This window comes from Podarcis gaigeae (assembly GCF_964106915.1).
Source record: "Podarcis gaigeae genome assembly, chromosome: 14".
NCBI classification, from domain to species: domain Eukaryota; kingdom Metazoa; phylum Chordata; class Lepidosauria; order Squamata; family Lacertidae; genus Podarcis; species Podarcis gaigeae.
This window is the reverse complement of record NC_139690.1, coordinates 1,859,480-1,886,789: the sequence shown is the minus strand read 5'-3', so window position 1 is coordinate 1,886,789 and position 27,310 is coordinate 1,859,480. Positions and strand designations below refer to the sequence as shown.

General features: G+C 45.2%; 1 protein-coding gene across 1 annotated transcript in view; it reads left to right on the top strand.

The window, feature by feature from the left end:
- The first annotated feature begins 1,423 nt into the window (after positions 1-1,423).
- THSD4 (thrombospondin type 1 domain containing 4) overlaps positions 1,424-27,310 on the top strand; it is a 128,118-nt gene continuing 102,231 nt past the window's right edge. The window contains exon 1 of the mRNA XM_083712211.1: positions 1,424-1,752. Within this exon, the coding sequence (XP_083568337.1) occupies positions 1,681-1,752 (72 nt within the window). The 5' untranslated portion in view covers positions 1,424-1,680. The remainder of the gene's footprint in view (positions 1,753-27,310) is intronic.

The window sequence follows — 27,310 nt, the reverse complement described above, 5'->3', positions numbered from 1 at the left end:
GGAGGCCCTCCACCCTTCCAGGTACGCTTGGTGGGGATGTGGGAGAGGGCCTTCTTGGTGGATGCTCCCAGACTTTGGAACTCCCTCCCTAGGGAAGCCACACCTTGTTGTCATTTTGCTGTACTCTTTCCAAGCACAGCTCTGTGCTTTAAAGGTCCCTGTCTGAGCGCCTCCTCCTCGTGAGGTACCTCACATACAGCTAGCTGAAGAAGGGCGGTAGCAAGGGAGTTTGTTGTCTTTTCTGTTCCATTGGCCCTGGGGAAGATGAGGAACTGGCTGTTCTTTTTCTATTATTATTGAAATTTTATAACACAATTGAACAAATCAGCAATGGTATGAATCCACATCAGACAATAGTCAGCCAGTGCAGCACAGTGGGTAGACCTAGGAGACCAGGGTACAAATCCAGCGTTGCTGCTGCTTTTGCTTGTTGCTTCGTATGGTCTAATTGGTTGTTCAGCATTGTGCTGTGTTATGTAGCTTGCTTGCTGTTTTAAGCTGTATGTTACCCACCTTGAGAGTGCATGGTGAAGAGTGGAGAGAAATCCATATCAATAAATAAAAGGGAGCTGGGCACTTGGGGTTGGTGGCCCCATCAGATCCACACAACTTATAGGTGCTGACATTGACCCTACTGGCTTTCTTAGCCCCTGTGTAGAGTATGTGCTAATGTTACCAACAAGCAACTGGGAATATGGGGCTTATGGGGCTGTTGCAGAACTGCTCTCCATCATGTGGTTATAGCCTTGGTCAGTGGCTGGCTTGGGCCAGTTCAAGAAGGGAGTGGATGTGGTAGGCCTCAGCCTGTTCCCCACCCTGCCCAAGTTCATTACTGCCAAGTTCCAATTCCACACCTGTCTTTTTATTATGGAGTTGGCAGTTGGGACAAGTGGAAGCTGGGCAAGATACTGCACAGGAGCTGCTAACTGATGACTCTCCTAAGCTGTCTGCCTGGGATGCATAACCATTGACGCAGGTGTATATCTTGCAGCATTTAGTATTACTGCAGAGAAATGTTAGGTTTTCAGGGTATCTGTAAACTGGGGTTTTCTGCATTTCCTCCCAATAAGTTATACTTGATTATTTCCTAGAAATGTTGGGGAGGGGAGATAGCAAGGAATTGGAGCAGTGGCAGCTGCTTGAAAAGCTTTCACTGTTTGATTGTCCAGAGGCACCTTCAGCCTCCAATCCTCCAGTCATGCCTGCCTAACTTAATAAGGCACTGGTGAGATTCCTTTTGCAGGGGTGGGGGAGTTACTGTAGCTTCTTAAAAGTTTTATAAATTGGAGCAGATGCCAGACTTGTTGTTGCCCATTTCCTGGTGCCTCCCCTTCTTAATACTAAGTGTGTGTGTGTGCGCGCGCACACCCACATACACGCACGCACGCACACACCCACAACCCAACCCCTTTCCTTAGCTCACTGCCGCTATGAGCCCCCTCCCCAAGCAGAGAGAAGTCATTACATGAAAAGATCAGCTTACCACTTGTCTTCAGAGCAGAGTGGCTGAGCTCAGAAGCTCCCGGTAGTTAGCAGAGTGAGTGAGGCAGCAGAGAGAGACATGCACTGAGCAACAGCGCAGGACCAGGATAAACTTTGGAGAGACCAGTCCATCTGTTAGCTGTTAGTGCTTGATGAAAAGGGATCCCAGCCCTGTGAGACTTGTCAGGTTCGGTTATCATGTTTTCCAGCTACCTGCTATTGACATTGCTTCACTTTCAAGCTGTGAGGCTAGCGAGACCTGAAGAAGAGGTAAGCTGAGTTAACACTTTGTTAGAAATCATCTCTGTTCTCAGGGTCCTTCTTCTGTCCCACCTTGTCCTGTCAAAAAGACAGCAGGTTGCTTTGCATGGTGGCTGTGCTACATGCCATCAGTGCAAAGGAAGGGACAGGGCCAGCTGCCAAAAAGTTAGTTCACCTTGCTTTGTTTGAGGAAGAGGTGTGTTGTGTTTTCTGCTTTGCAGAACAGTAGGAATAACTTTAATGCTGGACAGTTTGCAACACTCTGTGAAAGTTGTGCACTTAGAGGGTTCTGTAGGAAGAAGTGTGTGTGATGGAAGTTGCTGATGACTACTTTTTGTTAGCTTGTTTTGGGGAAATATCCCAACCGTTCTAGTTATGAGCATGTCCTTGCCACATGTTTTGAGAAGTCTTGGATTCACTAGCAAAGGAATTGTGAAAGTTGCCTGTGTTTTGGAATGCATGTTTGTGGTTTTATATAGAATGTGTTTGGTCACATATTGAAATGAATATCTGAAGTTGGATTCTTGTTACTTTTGATAGTTACTGTTACTGTTGTTGATTGTTACGGTTTCTTATGGAAGTTGTAATCCTACATACCTGGAAGTAAGTTCTCTTGTACTCAGCAGGACTTACTTTTGAGTAGACATGCTGTGATTTATTTAATTTAAGACAACATGATTTGAAATCATTGGGGCGTCCTTCTTTGTGTTTAATATCCAAGCTTTCCATGTCAAATGTTCTCGTATTTAAATGAAAAATCTCAGAGATCTAGTACATGGATTTGGAAAACCACACGCCACAAAAAATGGTTCGATTATTCTAAGTACTACCATGAAAAAGCTGGTTGTAGTTGTCCAATTAAAGTACACATTTATGTCTGCTTATAATGACCAGTGGACAGAAATCGTCTTGTGTGCAGAAAAACTAGTGAAAAAGTGTCAGTCTTGGGAGGAACAGAGACTCTGTTTTCAAGCTCTGCCTTTTGTTAGTCTTGTCAGACATTTCCAGCAGCTTTATAGGCTCCTCTCAGCTACTTTCACTGCTGCTGGAGTGAACTGAGCTTACATCTGTGCCTCCGGCAGCTGGCTTGAGGCTGAAGATCACTTTCACTCCTAGCCATATACTGTGTGCCTGTGGAGGAGATGCAGGATGAATCAGTCCAGCAATTTCTGAAACCAGAGCTTTATTTGGAAGTCCTTCTGGGTTGGCAATTGCCTTGGCTGATGTACCAGTAATTAAATATAAATGCATAGGTCACCTGGGAGCAGAGTCTGAACTAATTTTGAGTACATAGAAGTTCATGATGCCAGGAGGTTACCCATTGCCCCAGGATTGCTCTTAAAGAGCTTTAAACTTATTGCACTGGTTTTTTTCTTACTGAATTTGTAGATGGACTTGGAACAAAGGAAGCTGTCTGATGCTGAATCAAGTGGCTCTCTTGTCTACCTCATTATAGTCCACCTTGATCAAAAGTGGCTCTCCAGGATTTCACATGGGGTCTCTCCCAGAAATACTGAGGAATGAATCTGGAACCTTCTGCATGCAAAGCAGATGCTCTACCACTGAGCTGTGGCTTTATCCCACAAGAGCACTATGTGATTTATACCGTGACAGCCATGGGCGACAAACAGTGAAAAATGACTGACATAAGAACATGGGAAGCAGCCTTTATCAGTGTCAGGTCATTGATCCAGGTGCCTCATTATTGCATACACTGACTGCAGCATCTTTCCAGGGTTCCAGGGTGTGTGTGTCTTTCTCAGCCCTCACCCTGGAGATACCGGGGGTTTTGCATGAGAAGCATGTGCTCTATGACTTAGCTGGAGCCCCCCCCCCCGACTTACCTTGCCCTGGCTAGAGAGAGACTGTGGCTGCTCATATGGAAAGTATTTCTGTCACCGCAGAGCTCACATGTGGTCTTGAGAAAACCATATAAAGCTCAAATCCAGAACGGCAGAGCAGAGTTGGGCTGCCAGTTCCCCTTATTATCCGTTAAAGTGAGGGCTGTGCTCTTACCTGGAAATGAATTGCCAGAGGAGGAGGTGCAACATGGAATGTTTTCACACTGGAAACCGGCTGCCACATGCTTTAGACTTTCCCCAGTCCATTTAGCTCTCTGGCCCCAGAGCATGCAGAATGTGAAAACAGGCTCTGCTTTATTGTCTCTGAAATAGGGGCGGGGGCGGGAGGGGGGAGCAGAATCTGCTTTGCTCTAAAAAAGAAAAGAAAGTAAACATACCTATGATAAAAGTCGAGGAAGAGCTAAGGCATTGCTTGAATGGAAGGCGAGCGTGCATTCTGTGAACATTTGTGTCTCCCATCCTACCCACAAAACATGCCTCTCTTGTTGGGGATTCAATTTATTGATTTTATTTATTTAGAGCGTTTCTATCCCGCTCTTCGGCCCAAAGGGATCTCAGAGCAGCTTTCATACAACCAACTATAGCAAGACAGTCCCTGCCTGCAGGCTTACAGTCCAATAAAACACCCCCCCCCCAACACACAAGGGGAAAGGGACAGGCAGAGAAGAGGGAGGGGGACACCTCAGTTCTTCTTATAATGAGCAGCTGGCACAGTTCAGAGATAGGTGATGCCTGATGCAGCTGGTCTTTCAGCAAAGCTGGTGGCGTGAACCCTTCTTGCCATATCTCCCACTGAGGCACTCCGATGAAATGGCTGCCCCCAGGGGACAGGGGAGGAGGAGGAGGCCTGCGGGAGCTGTCCCTTCACAGCAGAGCAGATATTGTTGGTACCCTTTAGTGAATGGATGTGGAAATGAGAACATAAGAAGAGCCTGCTGGATCAAACCCATCTAGTCCAGCATCCTGTTCTCACAGTGGCCAACCATGACTATATCTGCTATAGCATAACTATCATGGCTCATAAGCATCAGTAGCCACCTCCTCCTCCTCCTTGAATTTGCCCAATCCTCTTTTAAAGCCATCCAAGTAGGTGGTCACCTCTGCCCTAGGTTAGCAGTCTTTGCAAGTTGTATGTGTGCCTGAGGGGTGATGAGGACAAGAGGGAGCACATCCTTGTTGTCGAGGCCACCCAGCCAATCTGCACTCGGTGAAACTGGATCTTTTACACCAACCCAGTCAGCCAGTCACACACAACTAGCCACATGGAGCAGAGTTAGGGGGAAAATCTTGGTGCCTGGTGTGGAGCTGCCATAACATGGAAAGACACCCACCAGCAATGTGCAGGGATCACTTAAGACTCTGCACTTAATGCTCTTAATGGTCACGGAGGGGAAGGGATTTAAGTGCTAATGTGTTTAACTTTGTTTACTTCAAATATGATTATGCCCTCCTCTTTAATTGATTTCAAAATGGGGCAAACGATCCCTGCTGCATTTGGGGACCCTGCTGCTCATTTTGCTGAGTGCAGCTCTGGACCTCTGCCCCAAAGTCCTTTCCTGGTGGTGCCACCTGAGCATCAGAGATGTGGTTTCCTCTGTACCAGCACTCAGGACAATGGGAAGTTTTCTATATTTGCTTGAACTTTTTATTTTCCAGCTTTAAATGTATATGAATGCTGTGTATGGGGTGTTAGGGGAAGGGTAGTATCTCTGGTGGGGACATGTGCTCTTTCTAGGGTCGTTTCCCCACCTTTGGTCCCCACCCTGCATTTAGCTCTCACCTGTGGCTCCTAGGAGCTGTCATCATGTGGCAGCAGCCACACCCCAGGAAATGGCTTCCACTGACCAGCTACAGTAGGTGAGGTGAGGGCAGGGCGGCTGATGGGTCTCAAACCCTTAGTGAGTTACGGTCTTCCCCTGCTTGCAAAGACAGGCTCCAGCGGATGGAGCAGGTAAGACCAAGAATGGGTCAGACAGTCAAGAAGGCTGTTTCTGCCCGTGCTGTGGAGGGAAGTGAGGGGAAGATGGGGCTCGTCAACCTGGGAATGTAGCAGAAGGAAACCTCTGCTGCTTTGCAGGCATGGGTGCCAACTTGAAAAAATATTGGGGAGGGGGGCAGGTAACCTCAGCTCCACATAATCAGTCACAAGATGCAGTGCAACACACCATCTGAATAGCAATGCCCATCAACGTTGGGGTGCTTGTGGGATATCTTTGGGAGAAGAAAAAGCTACACAAATTGAGAGTGTATGCAAAACACATCAAAATATGTACAAACCAGAGCCAGCAGAAAACATAAATAAAAAGTAAATAAAAACTTCACTTCACAGAGTTAAAAAAAAATCACTGCAATTTCCGGAGAAAACATCACAGAAACATCCCTGTTGGGGCAGGGAATTCCACAGCCTGGGTGTCAAACTTGGGAAGTCCTGGTTCTTTTGTCATTGCTAGCTGGGCTTCTGAAGGCAGACGGATGTGGAGCAAGGCATCTGCTGAGCACGCAGTGTGTAGGCAAGTCCACACGGGATGGTGGTCCTTCAATGCACCTTATTCCAAACTCTTCACTCTGAGTGATGTTGTCACATAGTCAGATCTGATTGGCTAGAGGGCGCTGTCAGGTGATCATGCCAATGGCACTTAAGCAGCAGCAAAAGAGAACAATGGTTGTGAACAGGTGTGAAAAATGTGCAAAGCAGAAGGTGAGGAAGTTGTTGGCTTTGATCTCCAGATCTTCTCAGTGCCAAATTTTACAAGCTAAATCAAATGCCATAAAAACTTGTGAAATCTCAATAACTGTGAAATATCTACTGTATTTTTTGCCCTATAGGACGCACTGGCCCATAGGACGCACCTAGTTTTTTGGGGGGGAAATCAAGGGGAATTTTTTTATTTCCCCCCCAGGTTTGCGCAGCCATCCCCAAGCTAGAAGAGGGAGACGGAGCGCTCCATCTCCCTCTTCTGCCTTCAGGGACAGCCACTCTAGCCTCCGTGGGGCAGCGGCTTGCCCCGCTGTCCCCCGAGCTTGTGGGGCTGGTGATGGGGAGAAGCAAGCTTGCTTCTCTCCCCCCCCCCCGCCAGCCTCCAGACCAGGTCCGGGAATAGCGGGGTAGCAGTGCTCCGCCTCCCCGCCATCCCCCAAGCTTGTGGGGTTGGCGATGGGGAGAAGCAAGCTTGCTTCCCCCCCCCCACCAGCCGCCAGACCAGGTCGGGGAATAGCAGGGTGGCGGCGCTGCGCCTCCCCGTTGTCCCCTGAGCTTGTGGGCTGCAGGCTGCTGCCCTCAAGCCTTGCAAGCCCGCGGGACCTCCCGCCGGGCTTGCAAGGCTTGCAGATAGCTTCCTGAAGCCTTTAGAGCGAGAGGGGTCGGTGCGCACCGACGCCTCTCTCTCTCCAGGCTTCAGCGAAAGCCTGCATTCGCCCCATAGGACGCGCACACATTTCCCCTTCATTTTTGGAGGGGGAAAAGTGCGTCCTATAGGGCGAAAAATATGGTACTTGCATGTTATGATGTCCTAAAATAGAGCAATGTTTAAGGCTGTGGTGTGTTTTGTTTTTTAAAAGAACACAAACTGTTGTTATTAGTATTTCCTATTAAGTCAACATCATACAAGCTGCATTAGTTACATATGTTCTGTGGCAGTACTTTACTGTATATTTTTAGAAATATCATCCCTAACACACATTCAAGACAGCTCACTTTAGATCAAATGAAATTTCCCTCCTTTCCTAGAGTCTTATAATATTAAAAGGAAGGCTGGGGAGTTTCAGGTGCTGAGGTGCACAGGTACGCAGGCAAATGATTTCCCCAGAATCTGAAACAGTTGTCTATCCCTGTGCACAAATGACACCTTGACATTTTATACCAACCCCCAGGAATTTAAAATATTTTCCCCAAGCCCTGCTGAAAGCAAGGTACATTTTTGCGAAAATGCCAAAATAATTGACCAACTCTTTCCCCCATTGTGGAAACGATATGCATCTTATTCAAACAGCTGTTTAAAAAGATGGTGTTTGTGATTTTCCCCTCTATCAACCTGGAAATGCTTTTTTTGCCATGAAGCTCTCAGATACCATGGGACATAATGAGACACACAAATGGCTTTCAAGCCTCACAATACATGTTAATTAGATGTTCTTGTGAAACTCTGGTCTACCATTTCTATTAAAAAACCTCACCCCCCCCCCCAGCACGTTGGCTGTAGAATGATTTTGGCTCATTCCTATGTGGAGCACTCTTTTGGCAAGTTGTTCTTCGGAGTGTGCGCACCTCTGTCTGGGAGAGACAAGTGTGCCAGGGGAATTATTCTGCATCTCCACCAGAAAGCCATCAGGAAATGGACCTGGCTCATTATTTGCTGAGTAACTGTGTGACCTTTTGGCTGTTAGCATCAGGACACCCACCCTTCCTTTCGGGTTCTCTGCTGTGGCTGGATTACGGGCTATGCTTCCTGGCAGAGGCAGCGCATTGTGCCAAAGATTGGGGAGGGGGGCAGAGGCAGCGCATTATGCGTGTGACGTCGGGAGGAGGCGCGGCATCGGGAGGCTGCTTTGCCCAGTACCATGTAGCTTCAATGGTAATGGCTTCTCTCTAGCGCTCAGGAGGAGCCTGCCTCTGATTCTGCACTGCACTCAGCTCAGCAGTTTGGCCTCCTCTGCCCCAATAATATTGGGGGGTGGGTGGGTTTGGAGCCCTCTGCTAATATTGAAGGGGCTGACAACGCTTCCAGCCCCTAGAATTGGTGTGGCTGTTTCCTGGGACAATGCTCTTTTGAATCACTGAATTCAACAGTGATAGCATGCTGTGGTGGTTAGAGACTCGGACCTGGGAGTCTGGGGTTCTAGCCTCCACTCAGCCATGAAGCTCCCTGGGCCAGTCACCATTTCTTAGCCTAACCTACCTACAGGGTTGTTGTGGGGATTAAATGAAGAGGGGGGAGAACCATGTGTGACACCTTGGAAAAGGAGGTGGGATATAAACACAACAAACAAACAAACAAACAAACAAATGCAGAATTTGTTTCTTTGCCTGGGTTAAAGACAGGAGGCCTAGGATACACAAAGTGCAGATTCCCAAGGAAGGTCAGTCTATGGTGAGGTTGTGAGCTCAACTTCAGGCCTAGCCTAAATCCAGGCATATTTTTTATCTTGACCATGAGCTCTGTTCAAACAGAAGCACAAACTGGAAGAGTTAACTCTTCGAAATGTGTGGGATAGATTGTTGCTGGCCCAACAACCTTTGCCACCCATGCCTTCCCCAGATCGGGCCCATGAAGGCCAGTGGCAATGCAGCCTCTCTGTGGGAGGGCCCCTCTTCCGCAGAGAGTCTTGGGGAAAAGGGGGCGTTCTTTCATGTGTTGCCACTGCTTTCCCTGGCTTTGGCTTTCATCTATGTCTTTGGTTTACCTGAAGCTGAATCCGGATCAAGATCTCTTGCCCCATGTGGCGCATGCTGCCTAAGGCGGGTCACCTCACACCTTCTCACTGGTGCGCTGGCCATGCTGGGGCAGGAAGCTGGCCTCAGGGTTGCAGGGCACACCACAAGGCATGCCTTTCTAGCCCCTTTCTGTCCTTCAGGATTTGTCACCAGAGGCAGCTGGCTCATACTGCCTCATGGTAGAGCTGGCCCTGAACCACAGTAAATTTGGAGGGGACGAAACTCACCCAGCCCAGAGCCCTTTGGCTGAGCAAGGCTGCCTAGAGATATAGTGTTGCTCTGACAGAGCGTTCTGGGGCCCTGTTTGTCCAACTCCTTTGCTAATGCCCTTCTGTCATAGCCAAAACTCAGAGGTTAAGGATGATCCATGTGTTTCCTTCAACATCTCTCCTTTCTCTTCCCAAATCACTGATTGGTGTGTATAGGGGAAATAATTTGCTGTAATTAAAGGTTAGACCTGTCTGTCAAAATGAAAGATGACCTCCTGTCTCTCCACCGTCTCCCTTCGCCTCGCTGCCTTCTTCCCCCTTGAACGCTGAGTGTTTGTTCAGTCAGTCTGGTTCTGGTTCTCAGAGAAATAAAGAGAAAGGTGAGGATGTTGGTCATGCATTTAGCTTTATGGAAAAACTGAGCTAGTTAGAAGATGGGTGAATCTCTGATCCACCTTGACATGCCTTGTTAGTGGTGCAATCTGAGTTGGTAGTACTCCAATCCACCTCATTATTCAGATAAGAGTCAATGCATAGTGCTATTATATCGTACAATATTTTTAATATTTTATTTTTGTTTGAATTTTTTGTTTACCTGTACACTGTCCTAGGTGCCAAAGAGAGGACGGGCAGTGTAGAAATAAAATAAATAAATCATAAAAATTGAAACTAGAATATTTTATGCAATTCCATGTGTAAACTTCAATCTTTTTTGGCAGATTCAGTTGAATAAAGTTTTTCTTCTTCTTCCCCGGTGTATGTAATTTAATTACTACCCTTCAGGATAAATTATGCTAACTCATTCCCAAAGAAACTCAAACACTTGGCGGTGATACTTGTGTGTGATCAAGGTGATAAAAGGTCTGGAAACCAAGCCTTAGAAGGGACGGCTGAGAGAGCTGGGTATGGAGAAGAGGAGATAGGGAGGTGGTAGAAGAGCTATATTCAAGTACCTGAAGGGTTGTCACATGGAAGATTGAGTAAGCTTGTTTCCTGCTGTACCAGGCCGTAGGCCCCAAACCAATGAATTCAAATGACAAAGAAGAACTTTCTGATTCGAAGAGGTGTTCGACAATGGAACAGACTACTTCAGAATGTGGTGGAGTCTTCTTCCTTGGAAGTTTTTAAGCAGAGGTTGGATGGCCATCTGCCAGGGATTCATAGTTGTGATTCCTGCATAATGGGGGATTGGACTTGATGACCCTTTGGATCCCTTTGAATGATTCTATGCCTATACAGTGATTGTGCTTTTCTTTTGGAAGCTAAAATGATAGAATCCTAGCAAGCGAAAAAGGATAACTTAGTACAGAAACTCTGAGAGCAACTCTGTTTATACACAGGGTGCTGAACCTGTTTGAAAATTCAGAATGCTCTTCTGCAATCCCATCAATGGATCAAAGTCACCGTTTTGCCATCCTGGGCTCCAATTTCTTGTTCTGCTCTCATAGCGAGGGCTGTTCTTTTTTTTACTCATTAGCATTGTTAGCCACCTCTCCCTCTCTCTTAATTAGCATGATAATAAGAAGCGCTTGTAAAAAGTAAACTGGTAGGAAAATCCAGCATAACATGAACAAAGCAGTGCTGTGCTGAAATTTTCTTCTATATTTTTACCACTCCCCATCAATTCATGAAAAAAGAAACTACATTTGAAAATTATTAAAAGGGAGGGAAATAATTTAGTGAAATTCTCATGGGTGGGGTTTCTTTCTTTCTTTCTTTCTTTCTTTCTTTCTTTCTTTCTTTCTTTCTTTCTTTCTTTCACAGTTAAGTTATTTTTCAGATGACCAAGTAATTTCTGCCAGTGTTGGAACTAGGAATGGCCAACTCTGTCAATTTCAGTTTCGGTTTCTCACTTTCTAAATTTTCAGTCTGAGTGTCTGCATTTCCATATCTGTTTGCAATGTCCTCATGAAAATTCATCAGCCTCCAAATGTGAGTTTCTTCTGTTATGCACACTGCTGTATGCAATTTTGCTGAATACGCATTTTTTGGCAAAACAATTTCCCTTATACAGTGGTACCTTGGGTTAAGTGCTTAATTCATTCTGGAGGTCCGTTCTTAACCTGAAACTGTTCTTAACCTGAAGCACCACTTTAGCTAATGGGGCCTCCTGCTGCTGCCGCGCCGCCGGAGCATGATTTCTGTTCTCATCCTGAAGCAAAGTTCTTAACCCGAGTTATTATTTCTGGGTTCACGGAGTCTGTAACCTGAAGCGTATGTAACCCAAGGTACCACTGTATAGTATATTGCATACATTATTTTCACCCCATCATTCAGCCCGGACACTGATGTCCAGCTCCAAGTGTCTTCTGGTGGTTCCCTCACTGTGAGAAGTGAGGTTATAGGGAACCAAGCAGAGGGCCTTTTCAGTGGTGGCACCCGCCCTGTAGAACGCCCTCCCATCAGATGTCAAGGAGATAAGTAACTATAAAACCTTTAGAAGACATCTGAAGGCAGCCCTGTTTGGTGAAGTTTTTAATGTTTGTTGTTTTGTTATGTTTCTGTATATGCTCTAAACCGCCCAGAGTGGCTGGGGAGACCCAGTCAGATGGGTGGGGTACTATCATTATCATCATCATCAAGTTTACAATGAGTAATAATTACAGACATTCATTGTGACTCCTATTACCACATATCTGGAAGTGATAGGTAAAGGGACCCCTGACTGTTAAGTCACGAATGACTCTGACGTTGCGGTGCTCATCTCATTTTACTGGCTGAGGGAGCTGTCGTTTGTCCACAGACAGCTTCTGGGTCATGTGGCCAGCATGACTAAGATGTTTCTGGTGAACCAGAGCAGTGCACGGAAACGCCGTTTACCTTCCTGCCAGAGGAACCTATTAATCTACTTGCACTTTGACGTGCTTTTGAACTGCTACGTTGGCAGGAGCAGGGACCGAGCAACGGGAGCTCACCCTGTTGCAGGGATTCTGGAAGTAGTACATCAGCATTAATACATTTTGTTTCTGTCTCTGCAGCAGTCTTTTTTCAGTCAGTCTATTTGCATTATTTTGAACAGCTTATTATATATCTACAGTAGTTCAAAACTTTAATTAAGTAATGGCTTGCAGCCCACTTGTTTGTTCCAGCACCCTACCAATGAAGATTGATTTAGTACAAAAGACAAGTAAGAATAACATCTGTACATTCTAACAAAGGAGACATAATTTATCAAAGGTTTTCATCTTCCTATGTGTGTCTGTTACTTGCAGACTTCTTACATACAGCTAAAATTCTGAGTGGATGGGGCTAATCCGGTACACCCACTTTCCAGTGATGCAAATCAAACCTTCCAGCTGTATAGAAACACTCACATGAGATAGATAGGCAGCCAGGGACAAGTGGTTCAGTGTCTTGTGTGGTTTTGCCTTACCACTGGTGGTATGCCATCTTATCCATGCAATGCACCTCTATGGTTATAACTACCGTTAGTCACCACTGTGATGCATATGAAACCCACCTGCCTCATCATTATTGAAAATTGTAGAAGAAATGCCCTTATGGTGACTGCAACTTGATATTTGTCTGGTTGTTTTGGAACCTGCCTACATGAAATGGATACATGAAGCTATGAAGCTTCTGCAATTCCCTCCTCCTGCCCTTGTGCTGCCACCACACACAAGCGCTCTGTCCCTTTTTTTGGGGGGGGGGTGTCACAACCATAGCTGGGAAATTTAGTGAAACTGTTTGTTTAAAAGAGAGTTTTATGTCTGTTGCTGTGGGTTATTTGGTTATGAAACAGCTGGATGTGGTTGCAGATGACACATGATTGAAAGCTGCTGAGAGATTTATGTCAAAGAATAGCAGGACCACAGAGATTTGAGGGGATTTCTGCTCTTGCTTTGAAGACTTCTGCTTTGGATGGCACTTCACAAGCACAAATTTCCCCTGTTGCTTATAGCCTCACCATTAATCACTGGATATGGTCAGGAATGACACAGGCAAATTGCTGCATCACCACTCACACACTATGGCTAATGACTGAAATGTCGGCAGCTGCCTTACGCTGAGTCGGACTATCTAGGCCAGGATTGTCAACTCTTGATTTCATTAGCAGCAGCTCTGCAAAATTTTTGGCAGTGTTGTTGCCTTCTTGGTCGCCTTGCTCTGTGCACTTTCCAGCTTGTCAACATCCTCCTTAAATTGTGGTGCCCAGAACTGGACACAGGATTCCAGGTGTGGTCTGACCAAAGCAGAATAGAGTGGTACTATTACTTCCTTTGATCTGGACACTAGACTTCTGCTGATGCAGCCTTCTAAAATCCGTAGCTTTTTCTGCTGCTACATCACACTGCTGACTCATGTTAAGCCTGTGGTCTACCAAGATCCCTAGATCCTTTTCACATGTACTACTAGTAAGCCAGGTGTCCCCCATCTTATGTTAGGAATGTGGCTCACCAGAGTGCAAGGAAAGAGTCAGATTCAGAAACTGAACTAAGTGAAAGAGGGACCGACTCTGCAGATGAGAGCTGACTGACAAACTCAAGATGGGCAGTTCGACCCCCCTTCCAGAGGAAGACACTGTTAGCTCTCAAGAAGAGGAAGAGTTGGAAGTCAGCTAGAGCGTTGCTAGGCAATCAGCAGATAAGCAGAAGTCTGAGACTGTGTCAAGTGAAAGGGGGGAGGGGGAAGGCCAGCCTTTCAGTCCCCATTCTAGGAGACTGAATAAGATCAGAGGGCAACAGAAGGGCAAGAGGGGAAAGGTGGGAGTTTGGTGTCCTTCCTGCTGTGGGAGGAGCAAAATTTCAGACTGGCCAACTATCGTCAATGCAAGCAGGTGAGAAGCCATGCTCTGGATGTGTTTTGTTGTAAATAAATGTACATAAAACTGCCGGAGAGTCATTGCTTCTTATCGGGGCTTGCTTGCCTGCCAGAGATCATTACAGCTTATATTTTTGCAGCTGGTTCTGCCTGCCTAAGTTCCCATTGTTCCCATTGAAATTCATTTCGTTAGCTTGGGTCCAGTTCTCCAATCTGTTGAAGTCATTTTGAGTTCTAATTCTGCCTTCTACAGTTTGATGTCATCTGCAGATTGGATGAGCATCCCCTCAGTTCCTTCAGCCAAGTTATTTATAAAGCTTCTCCACAAGAATATCATGGGGGACTTTGTCAAAAGGCTTACTGAAGTCAAGATACAATATGTCCACAGCATTCCCCTGATCCACCAAGCTTGTAATTTAATAATAATAATAATAATAATAATAATAATAATAATAATAATTTATTATTTATACCCCGCCAATTGGGCTGGGCTTCCCCAGCCACTCTGGGCAGCTTCCAACAAAATACTAAAATACAGTAATCCATCAAACATTAAAAGCTTCCCTAAACAGGGTTGCCTTCGAAAAAAAGAAATGAGATTTGTCTGGCATGACTTGCTTTTGAGAAACCCATGCTGGACATCAGTAATCACAGCATCCTTTTCTAAGTGTTCAAAGACCGGCTGTTGAATTATCTGTTCTATGACTTTCCTGGTATCAATATCAAGTTCACCGGTTGGTAGTTACCTGGGTCTTCTTTTGTGACTGCGAGCTGATCTTAATAAAATGCAGTTATGCTATGTGCTGCTGTGCGATTGCATCACATTTTTTTGACTCTCCTTGGGGGCATGGCAATGTCTGCCGCTCACCAATGTGGTATGGGAACTGTCGTGATGACCTACATGTCCGAATTTGCCCCCAAAACTAGCAGCTTCAGCATGTTCTAATTCAGGCTGCAACCCAAGTCTTCAGCCTCCAGCAGCTGACCTTAGGGACCCTGGGTGTCGAGAATCTAGTCTGGATTTGGGGCCAGTTGCTCCCCCAGGCCAGCCCTGATATTATCCTATCAATGCTGTCTCTTGTCATGTATTCTGCGGTGTAGTCTTACCATTTGATAAATTACTTATGACAAGGCACATCAATGAAATGTCCAGTTTTGTTTTCAATCCTAAATTTCAGACTCACAAGTTGTGACATCATTTGTGAGATGATTTTGAGCTGTGTCATGTCAATTATCTTAGAACTGGCTGGTGAAATGAAGACCTTTTAAACTGTTTGGGAATTTTCCCTAAAGGCAACTGCAGATGGGGGCAAAGGGAAAGAAAGGTTGACCAAGAGTTAATGCACATGCTACTTTGGAACACAGTAATATCGTCATTGTGAGTTGTAGTCAAAGTCAGGCAGATGGTCACATTTCAAAAGGTAGTAGCGCAGGCAAGGTGAGGCACAGAAGTCTCCAAAGCATCTACCCCATCTAGGAAGTTCCTCAGACTGAGGAAATCCAGACTCAGGCAGAAGGCCAGGCAGACCCTTGGCTCCCACTCCGCAAATTGGTTCGTCCAGTTGACCCCTCTGTGGCCATAATCTGGATGGCACTGCAGAATGAGACCACAAGAAGAACCTGCTGGACCACACCTGAGGCCCATCAAGTACAGCATCCTGTTCTCACAGGGGCCAACCCAATACATATGGGAAGCCTGTGAACAGAATGTGAGTGTGACTGCACTCTCTTCGCTCATGATTCCCAGCATACTGCCTCTGACAGTGTAGTTAGCGGCTCCATCTCCATCATAGCTGCAGCCATTTTGTTCACTTTGCTCTCCATGAATTTTTCTAATCCCCTTTCAGAGGGACCCACTATATCTTGTGGGAGCAAGTTCCATAGTTTTAACTGTGCACTGAATAGCAACGGCCAGTAACTCACTGTGCCTGAGAGTTGCCCCAATGACAAAGGGAGTAAGGAATGCAGTCTCTACCGTTGTATGCTATGGGGTGAGCCTGCCTGCTCCCTACATAGACTCTCATTCCTTTGCTTGGTTGCCTTTGCCCTCATAGCTGTAGGCATCTTCTTCCAATTCTCCTCTGCTTGACCTCATTTCTTCTTTGCTTTTCTTACTTCCCCACTTCTTTATTAATTTGCTCCCTTCCTTTAATAAATTCCACCACTTTCCCAGTATTTGTATGTTGCAATTTAAGAGTAACAGCAGAAAGTGCTCAAATTTGTTAACAGAGAACAATGTTTTTAGTTATCTTATTTCCCTTTCATTTATAAAATGCTTCCTTTAAAACATCTCAAAGCAATTTAACAATCAAAAGCAGCAATAATGTGATTTTTAAAAATGAGAATCAATGGCATACTTAAACAGTTTCAAATTGAATGAAAAATGAAGGTCTTCAATAGGTGCCCAAAAGACAAGAGAGGCAGCGCCTGCTTGTATTGATTGGAAAGCAGTTTTAGAGATTCAAAATAAAGCAGCATGAGGCTATAAAACAATGAAGCAGTCTAAGTCCATAGCATGAGCAAGCAAAACCCCAAATCACCAGAGTTCCTAGTTGATTCTGGTTTATATCTGAAGAGCTTGCAGAATTAAAACATAGAACTCTGTTGTAACACAACATAGATGGAACCACATGGGCAATAAAAATAATAGGTGCAGCATAGTTTAAAGGAGGTGAAATGAAAAGCTGCCCTCTCAGGGCTGCAAGAGGGGATGTTGCTGTGCCAAGGCTTGCCCACGCCATTCTTTTCCTGCACTTTGCAGGCCCCCCCCCCCCTGTAAACTGGAGTCCTCATCCTGTTGCCTTTGTCACAGCTAAACAAGACCCTCTGCCGGGCACTCATGAGATCACTTTCAGACTGACCAACTTCAGAGCAGGGGCTTCCATAGCAGTAGGGTTTCTTCCAGCTGAGCTAGGCTTCTCCTCAAAGCCATTGGATTTCAATTTCAACAGGCTTTGCTACATCTAACTGCTCATGGAATCAGGCTTTTAGCGCTCTTCTGAAAATCCAGATGTTGTCTTACAAGCTTTGTATTAGTTTACCGAAACAGAACAGTTCTGCATTAAGTTCTCAGTGACTTGGGAGGTCTCTGGGGGCATCTTCATCTGAGAGGAGACATGCTAGCCATCTTCAAATATCTCAAAAGCTGCTGTATGGAAGATGGAGCAAACTGGTTTTCTCCTGCTCCAGAGAGTAGGCTTCAAGTTACAAGAAAGGACATTCTGACTAAACACCAGGAAGAACTTTCTGACAGTAAACATTGTTCTACAGGGGAACAGACTCCCTCAGGAGGTTGTGGACTCTCTTTCCTTGGAGGTTTTAAAGCAGAGGTTGGGTGTCCATCTGCCAGGGATGCTTTATTTGTGATTCCTACATTGCAGGGGGTTGGACTAGATGACCCTTGGGTTCCCTTCCAACTCTACAGTGCTATGATTCTGTGATTCCTTTCAGCCCTGAATCCCAGCATTTCAGTTTGAAGAAGAATTGTGCTTCCCCCTCTGTGTTAAATCTTGACACATGATCCCAAGCAGAATTGAAAATCCTTGATCCATTCTTCATGACAGGAGGGGGGGAGCGGAGAGAGGGAGAGAACACAGGAAGGAGTTAAAATGAGTAACTCAAGTTTCTCTCTTTCTCTCTTGAAACAGGGGTTTTCCCTGTATTTCTTTGGTGGAATAGTACTGACTCTCTTTTGGTATTTTGAAAGCCTTGAAACTTTAGGATAATATGAAACACATGAAAAGCAGCACTGGCTACGGGCCTTTTCCAAAGCCCATTGGCAAGTCTTCAGCAAACTTCAGTGGGTTTGGATCGAGCCCTTAGAACTATTTATGGCTCATGGCTCAATGGAGATTATCATAGAGAGTGTCAAATTCTCCTTAAAGAGATGGGGAGAGCAGAGATATACTCTTAAAATGAAGTGCTTTGCATTTATCAGAGAGTGATTAGGTAGCCATATGCTGAACAACCACAGCGTCAGGGCTTCACCTGCATGTATGAAGGAGTCTAGGACAACTAGTCAATATGTTTACCTCCTGGAGTATCAGAAGAAATATTCCTCAGAAAAGCAGTTGGTGAGCATCATAAGTGAGAGAGGTGATATTTTGTTCATGCCCTTGTTTCTAGGTTTCCCATAAGCATCTGGTTGGCTGCTCTGGTCAAAGGTTGCTGGACTAGAGGGCCTCCCTTTGGCCGGATCCAGCAGTCAGATTCTTCTTCTTCTTTTTTTTAATCATTTTTATTGATTTTCCAATTACTATATCCAATCATAATACTCCAATAAAAAATAAAAAATAAACTAAAATAAAAAAGACCAAATTATGGTCCAAATTATAATTATTAATTTTTTGGAGCTCCCCATGGTCTGGCTCTCTGAAGCCTATCTCCACATCTTAGTCCTGCTTCTCCTCGTTGTTTCCATATTTTCCACATCTCGATTTTGATGCTTCATAATTCTTTGTCCCTGAGTCCACGATTCTCAGTCATGTCAAACATCATATACATCCGTCAAATATAGCTTTGTTAATATATATTTTTCCAACTGTCTTTTTATCAGCTCTTCCTCTGACTCCGTTCCAATCTGGGGTGTTGTCCAAGTCTGTTATCTGCAGTTTAATGGCGCAGCAGCTCATTAATTGCCCAAACCTTCCTTTTGAGCTTTATTGAACCAGTACCTTCCAAATGAAATTGTTAGGCAAAACTGTTTGCAATATTAAACTGTGTTCCACAAATATCAGTCATTTGGCGATCAATCGGCTTTTGGAGACCGCACCTCCTCCCTCCGGGCCCTGGGGGGGGGGGCTGCTAGACACCACTTAGCCTTCTCTCACACTCATAATTAATATAAAAACTTCTGCACTGTATATTGTTCCAAGTTGTTATCATTGCAAAATCAGCCAACACATAACGCCTGCTGCCCTCAAAGAAAGGGAGGAATATATTTTTCCTTGCTGCATCATTAGTGAGCGTCATCTTGCCTCCTCTCCCATCTTTATCAAATCTTTCAAGTCTTTTTTTTAAATAAATATTTATTCAGATTTTTTTTTAAATACAAACGAAGAAACAATAAACAATATAACATATATCATGACATGGTTTCATAGCTTCTTTGGACTCCCTCACGTCTCCCGCTCCCACTTTCATCACCGTAAGTTTTTGCCAGCAATTTATCATCTTGTTTACATTCTTATATTCCACAAATTGAAAAAATAACCTAACACTTCACCAAAAAGTTATTTTCTTCAATCTCGCTTATCTTCCTAATTCCATCTAATTTGGTGGTGCCGAATTGTTTATGATCTAGCATCCTTCTTAACATTCAACCAAATTACAGTATTTTTGTAAATAAATCTTAAATTTCTTCCAATCTTCTTCAACCTTCTCCTCTCCCAGGTCTCGGATTCTGCCAGTCATCTCAGCCAATTCCATATAGTCTATCAGTTGCATCTGCCATTCTTCCAGTGTGGGTAGATCTTGGGTTTTCCAATGCTTGGCAACGAGTATCCTTGCTGCCGTTGTTGCATACAGGAAAAAAGTTCTGTCCTTCTTTGTCACCCTCTGGCCGACAATACCCAGAAGGAAGGCCTCTGGTTTCTTGGGAAAGGTGTACTTAAATACCTTTTTCAACTCATTATATATCATTTCCCAGAAAGCCTTCACTCTAGGGCACGTCCACCAGAGGTGAAAGAATGTTCCTTCATTTCCTTTACATTTCCAGCATTTGTTATCAGACAAATGGTATATTTTGGCAAGTTTAACTGGGGTCATGTACCATCTATATATCATTTTCATTACATTTTCCTTCAAAGCATTACATGCAGTGAAGTTCAACCCAGTGGTCCACAACCTTTCCCAGTCCTCAAACATGATGTTATACCCAATGTCCTGTGCCCACTTTATCATAGCCGATTTAACCATTTCATCTTGTGTGTTCCATTTTAACAGCAAGTTATACATTCTTGAAAGTACCTTAGTCCTAGGTTCTAACAGTTCTGTTTCCAATTTCGATTTCTCCACCTGGAACCCTAACTTTTTGTCATTTTTAAAAACTTCTTTAATCTGAGCGTAATGTAATCAGTCTCGCACTTTATCTTTTATTTTCTCCAAACTCTGCAATTTCCAATTGTCTCCATCTTTTTCTAGTATTTCCCAATATTTTGGCCATTTGGCCTCCATATTGGGTCTTTTCTGGGCCTTAGCTTCCAGAGGTGAAAGCCACCTTGGAGTTTTGTTTTCTAATAAGTCTTTATATTTTATCCAGACATTAAACACTGCTTTTCTGACAATATGGTTCTTAAAGGCCTTATTGATCTTAACCTTGTCATACCATAAATATGCATGCCAACCAAAGGCATTGTTAAAACCTTCCAAATCCAATACATCAGTGTCTTCGAGAAGTAGCCAGTCTTTAAGCCAGCAGAAGGCTGCTGACTCATAATACAACCTTAGGTCTGGCAGGGCAAAGCCCCCTCTTTCTTTCGCATCCGTTAATATCTTAAACTTAATTCTGGGCTTTTTGCCCTGCCAGACAAACTTAGAAATATCTCTCTGCCACTTCCGGAAGCACTCTGTCTTGTCCACAATCTGTAGTGTTTGAAACAAAAACAGCATTTTTGGCAATACATTCATCTTGATCGCAGCAATTCGGCCTAACAAAGAAAGTTTCAATTTTGTCCAACTGTCTAAGTCTCTCTTAATTTCTGACCAGCATTTTTCATAATTGTCCTTAAATAGACTCAGATTTTTTGCTGTTATGTTTACCCCTAGGTACTTTACTTTTTTGACCACATTTAATTCTGTCTCTCTCTGAAACTGTTCTGACTCTGTATCTGTCAAATTTTTTTCCAATACCTTAGTCTTCTGTTTGTTTAATTTGAATCCCGCCACCCGACCAAAGTCTTGAATCAGTTGTAATACTCTTTTCGTGCTAGATTCTGGCTCCTGCAGAGTCAAAACTAGGTCATCTGCAAAAGCTTTAAGTTTATATTGTTTCGCTCCGACCCAAATCTTTCAAGTCTTAAGTAAAGCTGTGTGATTAAATGCCTATTTATAAATAGAAGCCCATCTGTACTCTTTATTATTACAGTGGTGCCCCGCAAGACGAATGCCTCGCTAAACGAAAAACCCGCAAGACGAAAGGGTTTTCCGATTTTTTAGCGGCTTCGCAAGACGAATTTGCCTATGGGCTTGCTTCGCAAGACGAAAGCCCATAGGGAAATCTCCGGGGACAGCGGGGAAGCGCAGCGCGCCTTCTCCTCTGTTCCTGGACCTGTCCTAAGGCTTGCGGTGGGAGGTCCGGGAACAGAGGACAAGGCGCGAAGGGCTTCTCCTCTGTTCCCGGGGCTTGCGGTGGGAGGAGGGTTTTTCCTCCCACCGCCAACATTCAGAACAGCATTCTGAATGTTGGCGGTGGGGAGGAAAGCCCTCCTCCCACCGCAAGCCTTCAGGACAGGTCCGGGAACAGAGGGGAAGGTGCGCAGCGCTTCTCCTCTGTTCCCGGGGCTTGCGGTGGGAGGAAGGTTTTTCCTCCCCACCGCCAACATTCAGGACAGCATTCTGAATGTTGGCGGTGGGGAGGAAAGCCCTCCTCCCACCGCAAGCCTTCAGGACAGGTCCGGGAACAGAGGGGAAGGTGCGCAGCGCTTCTCCTCTGTTCCCGGGGCTTGCGGTGGGAGGAGGGTTTTTCCTCCCCACCGCCAACATTCAGAACAGCATTCTGAATGTTGGCGGTGGGGAGGAAAGCCCTCCTCCCACCGCAAGCCTTCAGGACAGGTCCGGGAACAGAGGGGAAGGTGCGCAGCGCTTCTCCTCTGTTCCCGGGGCTTGCGGTGGGAGGAAGGTTTTTCCTCCCCACCGCCAACATTCAGAACAGCATTCTGAATGTTGGCGGTGGGGAGGAAAGCCCTCCTCCCACCGCAAGCCTTCAGGACAGGTCCGGGAACAGAGGGGAAGGTGCGCAGCGCTTCTCCTCTGTTCCCAGACCTGTCTTGAAGACTTGCGGTGGGAGGAAGGTTTTCCTCCCCACCGCCAACATTCAGAAGGCTGTTCTGAAGGCTGGCGGTGGGGAGGAAAGCCCTTCTCCCCCCAGCCTTCAGAAGAGTTCCCGCCTAGGCTGCGGATAGCAGCCTGCTGCCCCGCGCGAGGGGCGCTCTTAAGCAGAGCTCCCCAAGCTGCGAATGTCTGCCCCTCGCGCGGGGCAGCAGGCTGCTATCCGCAGCTTGGAGAGCCCTCTGGACCTCTTCTGAAGGCGGGTGGGGGGCAAAAGTCTTTGTCCCCCCTGCCTGCCTTCCCGGGGGATTTTAAAATGCTGGCGGGCGGCAGCGCTGCCGCCCGCCAGCATTTTAAGATCGCCCCGGACAGCGGAGAAGTCCTCCGCTGTCCCGGGGTTTTTAAAATGCTGGCGGGCGGCAGCAAAGGCTTCGCTGCCGCCCGCCAGCATTTTAAAATCGCCCCAGGACAGCGGAGAAGTCTCCGCTGTCCCGGGAAGGGGGGGGAAGCAAAGACTTTCGCCCCCCCGTCGGCCTTCAGAAGAGGTCGGGGGACAGACTGTCCCCAAACCTGGTCTGAAGGTGGTTTCCATAGGAACGCATTGATTGATTTTCAATGCATTCCTATGGGAAACCGTGCTTCGCAAGACGAAAAACTCGCAAGACGAAAAGACTTGCGGAACGAATTAATTTCGTCTTGCGAGGCACCACTGTATTATTATTTAAGTTTTAATGATGCTTTGCATTGAAAACCGATTGTAGATTTTTTTAAAAAAAATATTAAATGAATTTTATTAGTATTTCCACACAACAACAACACGAAAGATATCAAAAGATAACAATACACAACACACAAAAATCAACATTCAAAAACTAAAAAAGACAAAAAACAAAAACAAAAAAAACACAAATCCATATCTTACAAGTTAATATTATAAACACTAAAACAACAAGACATTGACTTCCACCAATCCCACAGCACCTCCTTTATCTCTCATTCTGTCTTCCTGTTTTCCTGTTTTCTTTATCCTCTCTATCCTAACATCAAGATATAAATCCTTCTTTCATGTCCTTTCACTTCACAAGGTTATTCCAGATTCAGCCAGATTTCTGACCTTGAACCTTGGCTTTTGAGGTATTCATTTAGGCACTCCCATGCTTTTTTTTTACTTCACTTTTTGGCTTTTGTCTTATTATATCTGTCAATTTGGCTAATTCTAAGTATTCTGAGAGCTTACTTAGCCACTCTCCCCTAGTGGGTAACTGATTCCCTTTCCAGTACTTAGCCACCAGGATTCTTGCTGCAGACGTTGCGTATAAGAAAAAATTAGTTTTGTCTTTTGGAATATTGTCATTTAAAATTCCTAAAAGGAATGCCTCTGGCCTTTTACTATATGATATTCTTAATATTTTCTTTATTTCTTCGTGGATCATGCTCCAAAATTTCCCAATTCCGGGGCATGTCCACCACATATGGTAGAAGGTTCCTTTTTGTATCTTGCATTTCCAGCACTTATTATTATATGTTTTATTCATTTTTGCAAGCCTTTCTGGTGCCAGGTACCACCTGTGATACATTTTTATATAGTTCTCTCTTATTAGGTAACATGCTGTAAAATTTATATTTTTTGTCCATAGTCTTTCCCATTCATTATATTCAATTGGGTGGCCCAGATCTTGTTCCCATTTTTTAATAGCGTCTCCTTTTTCCTCCTTTTCTACTTTCCCATTTTGTAACAGTTTATATATTTTTGAGAGAGACTGTTGGTTGTTATATAAAACTTCTTTTTCCCATGCCGAGATTTTTTTATCAAACCCCTTAAGCTTACTATCCTTCTCAAATATTGTTTTTAATTGAAAATATTCTAACCAATTCACCCCCCTCTCTTTTAATTCTTCAAATTTCTTTACTGTTGGGCAATCTTTTATCTCTTCTACAAGTTCCCTATATGTTAGCCAGCTATCTTTCATATTGCTTCTATGCAAGGCTGATGACTCTATAGGTGATAGCCACCAGGGGGTTTTGGCTGTTACTATTGTTTTATTTCTTTCCCAGACTTCGAATAGGACCTTTCTCACCAAATGATTAGTGAATCCTAAACATTAGGAAGAACTTCCTGACAGTAAGAGCTGTTTGACAGTGGAATTTGCTGCCAAGGAGTGTGGTGGAGTCTCCTTCTTTGGAGGTCTTTAAGCAGAGGCTTGACAACCATATGTCAGGAGTGCTCTGATGGTGTTTCCTGCTTGGCAGGGGGTTGGACTCGATGGCCCTTGTGGTCTCTTCCAACTCTATGATTCTATGATTCTATGAATCCTCTATGTGCTTTTATTTTATCGTGACCCAGATCTGGGTCCCGATTGTAGATATTAAGTAGGGGGGGGGGGGACATGCCAAACACCTCCATTATCCAAACTCCATGAAGTCCGAGCTCAACCCCCAGGGACTGTACACTTCTGCAGGTTTTTTCTCAAGCTTCTTCGATCCAGTCCATGTCTGTTTATTGTCCAAATCTATTTATTTTCCCAAGCAGATGTTACTGGCTATGAGAATGGCATCGGAGAGTGCCAGCCATCCCGTGCTCTTTGACCCAGTGTCCTGCCACCTGCACCTTGATGCAGGTCAGCAATCTCAGACAATCTGCGGGTCTGCGAGACAGTCCTCCCCCACCCTGGGGAGGTTCTCAGGGCTAATTATCCCCATATCAGCCCTGAATTACTGGCAAGTCTGGGGTCCAGTCATGTGGTAGTCAGCCATTTCCCACCGCTGGAAACAGGAAGCTCGTCAGATTCTTTTTACCATCTCATGAATTACCACAAATCAACTGGAGTCCATTCACATATCTTTTCACTCATGTGCTGGAGAATTAGTGTGGTTGCTCTTCTGTATTGCACAGATTTGCAACAGGAGGTTTGCACAATTATTTGTGTTCAGGTAAATAAATTTACCCAAATGTTTGATATTCCACTTTTCAGAGGAGATTTCAGGGCAGTTTACAGAAACAAGGTTAAATGCTCAAATAAAAATAAATAAAAAAATAAATAAATAAATAGGACCCTGCCCACCTGACTGGGTTGCCCCAACCACTCTGTGTGGCTTCCAGCATATATAAAAATACAGCAAAACCTTAACCCTTAAAAAGCTTCCTTATACAGGGCTGCCTGAAGATCCTGAAAGCATTTTGTTACATTATCTTAAATAAGATATATCTTAAATATATATTAAACTCTTGGAACGATTAAAAAAAATGCCTTTGCCTGTCCCTGTGTAGGGAATTCCACAAATGAGGTGCCACCACTGAGAAGACTTTCTATCTGGTCACTTCCTGCCTTACCTCAGTCTCCATGCTGGTTGAGATGGGTGTCATTTGGGTTGGCCCAGGCATGAACAAATTGGGCTATAGATGTGTGAAACATTCTGGTGTTCTCCTGACCGACATTATTACTAGCTATGCTGGAGGGAAAAGGAGCGGAGGAGAGTTTGCATCATGCCAACCTCCCCACTGCCTCACCCCTAGGTGGCTTTAGAAGAGGAATAGACAAATTCATGGAGGAGGAGAGGGCTACCACTGGCTATTAACCACAATGGCTATGCTCTGCCGCCACAGTTCAGAAGTAATGCTTCTGAATTCCAGTTGCTGGAACCACAGGAATGGAGAGCGCTTTTATGCTTGGGTTCGGCTTCTGGGTTTCCCATTGGGGCATCTGGGTAGCCACTGTGAGAAAAGGATGCTGGATTAGATGGGCCCCCTTTGGCCTGACCCAGCAAGCTCGTCTTGTGTTCTTACCTTCCAATAGGAGAGGATAGTCTGTGTGCTCCTCCTGGCCTGCGATCCCTTTCAGGAACACGGGTCTCCAGCAGCCCCAGAGGAAGGTCGGGGAGGAGCTGCCCCAACATCTCTCTCAGGCCAATGGTGGTCCTGTCAGGAGCTGTCTGGAGCCAGTGTGGTGTAGTGGTTAAGAGCGGTAGTCTCCTAATCTGGGGAACCGGGTTCGCGTCTCCGCTCCTCCACATGCAGCTGCTGGGTGACCTTGGGCCAGTCACACTTCTCTGAAGTCTCTCAGCCCCACTCACCTCACAGTGTTTGTTGTGGGGGAGGAAGGAAAAGGAGAATGTTAGCCGCTTTGAGACTCCTTAAAGGGAGTGAAAGGCGGGATATCAAATCCAAACTCTTCTTCTTCTTCTCTTCTGATAGTAAACATGCCCCCCGGCCAGGGCTGCCTAGGCTGAAAAACGTGTGCACAAAATATTTCAAGTTACTTCACTCTCTCCTACCCACACCGGGATGTGGGGAAACAAAAGAGAAGTTTTTATTGATCTGATTTCTTAGCCTCCCTTCCCCATAAGGTCCCAGGGTTACAACAACAGAATATACCACTCTAAAAACAAAACCATTGAAGTTGTAAAGCACATAAAAAGAAACAACCACAACATTCCAAATAGAACATAAAAATAGAAATTCAGCTAAAGAAGATGGGCTCTACAAAACAAAATAAGCGTCCAAAGGTCAGGTTAAAAATGACATCTGTCATGGCACAACCGTCAGCTTGTCTGCTGAGAGGTCAGCCCCACAGAGCCCAGATGCTCACAGGGCAGCCTAGGCAGGGTTGCAGCCTCCCTGCTTCTTGCTGGGTGGGGACCTTCTCTTCCTGATGCCCCTTCTGGGGCTCTGAGCAAGGTCAACAGCCCAAACTGTCAGTGGAGAACATAACTCTTCTCTCCCTGCTCACCACAAAAGTATTTAGTGTAGATCATTCCTCACTTTGTGAGACTTTAGCGGTGAGAAATGATGACTATGTGAGGACTTTCCCCCCTGCTGTGGCCCTAGAAGGTTCCAGCGGTGTTAGAGTATTTCAGGCAAGTGGATGTTTGTGGCCACAGGACCTTCTTCTCTAGAGGAAGGTTTTCATTCATAATATTTCAGAGGTCAGGGTCAGCCCCCCCCCCCATACGATGTTCCATAGCGACCCAGTGCTGGGGGTGTCTGTTTTCCAGCATCTCTAAGGGAGGATAATGTTTATGCCAGAGGTGGGCAGAAGGAGGAAAGAAAGGGGTTACTAGTAGGCACTGCCAACAAAAGAACATAGGAAGCTGCCTTCTATTGACTCAGACCCAGTGCTCCATCTAACTCTGTACTGACTACACTGACTGGCAGCAACTGTTTTCCTATCTTACCTGGAAACACCTAGAATTGAACATGGGACCTTCTGCATGCAAATGAGATGGTCCACCACAGCGCTATGGCCTGAAACTCAAATGGACTGAAGGACACTTGCTATCTAGAAAGACAGTTATTGGGGTGGGAAGAGATGCAGGAGAAG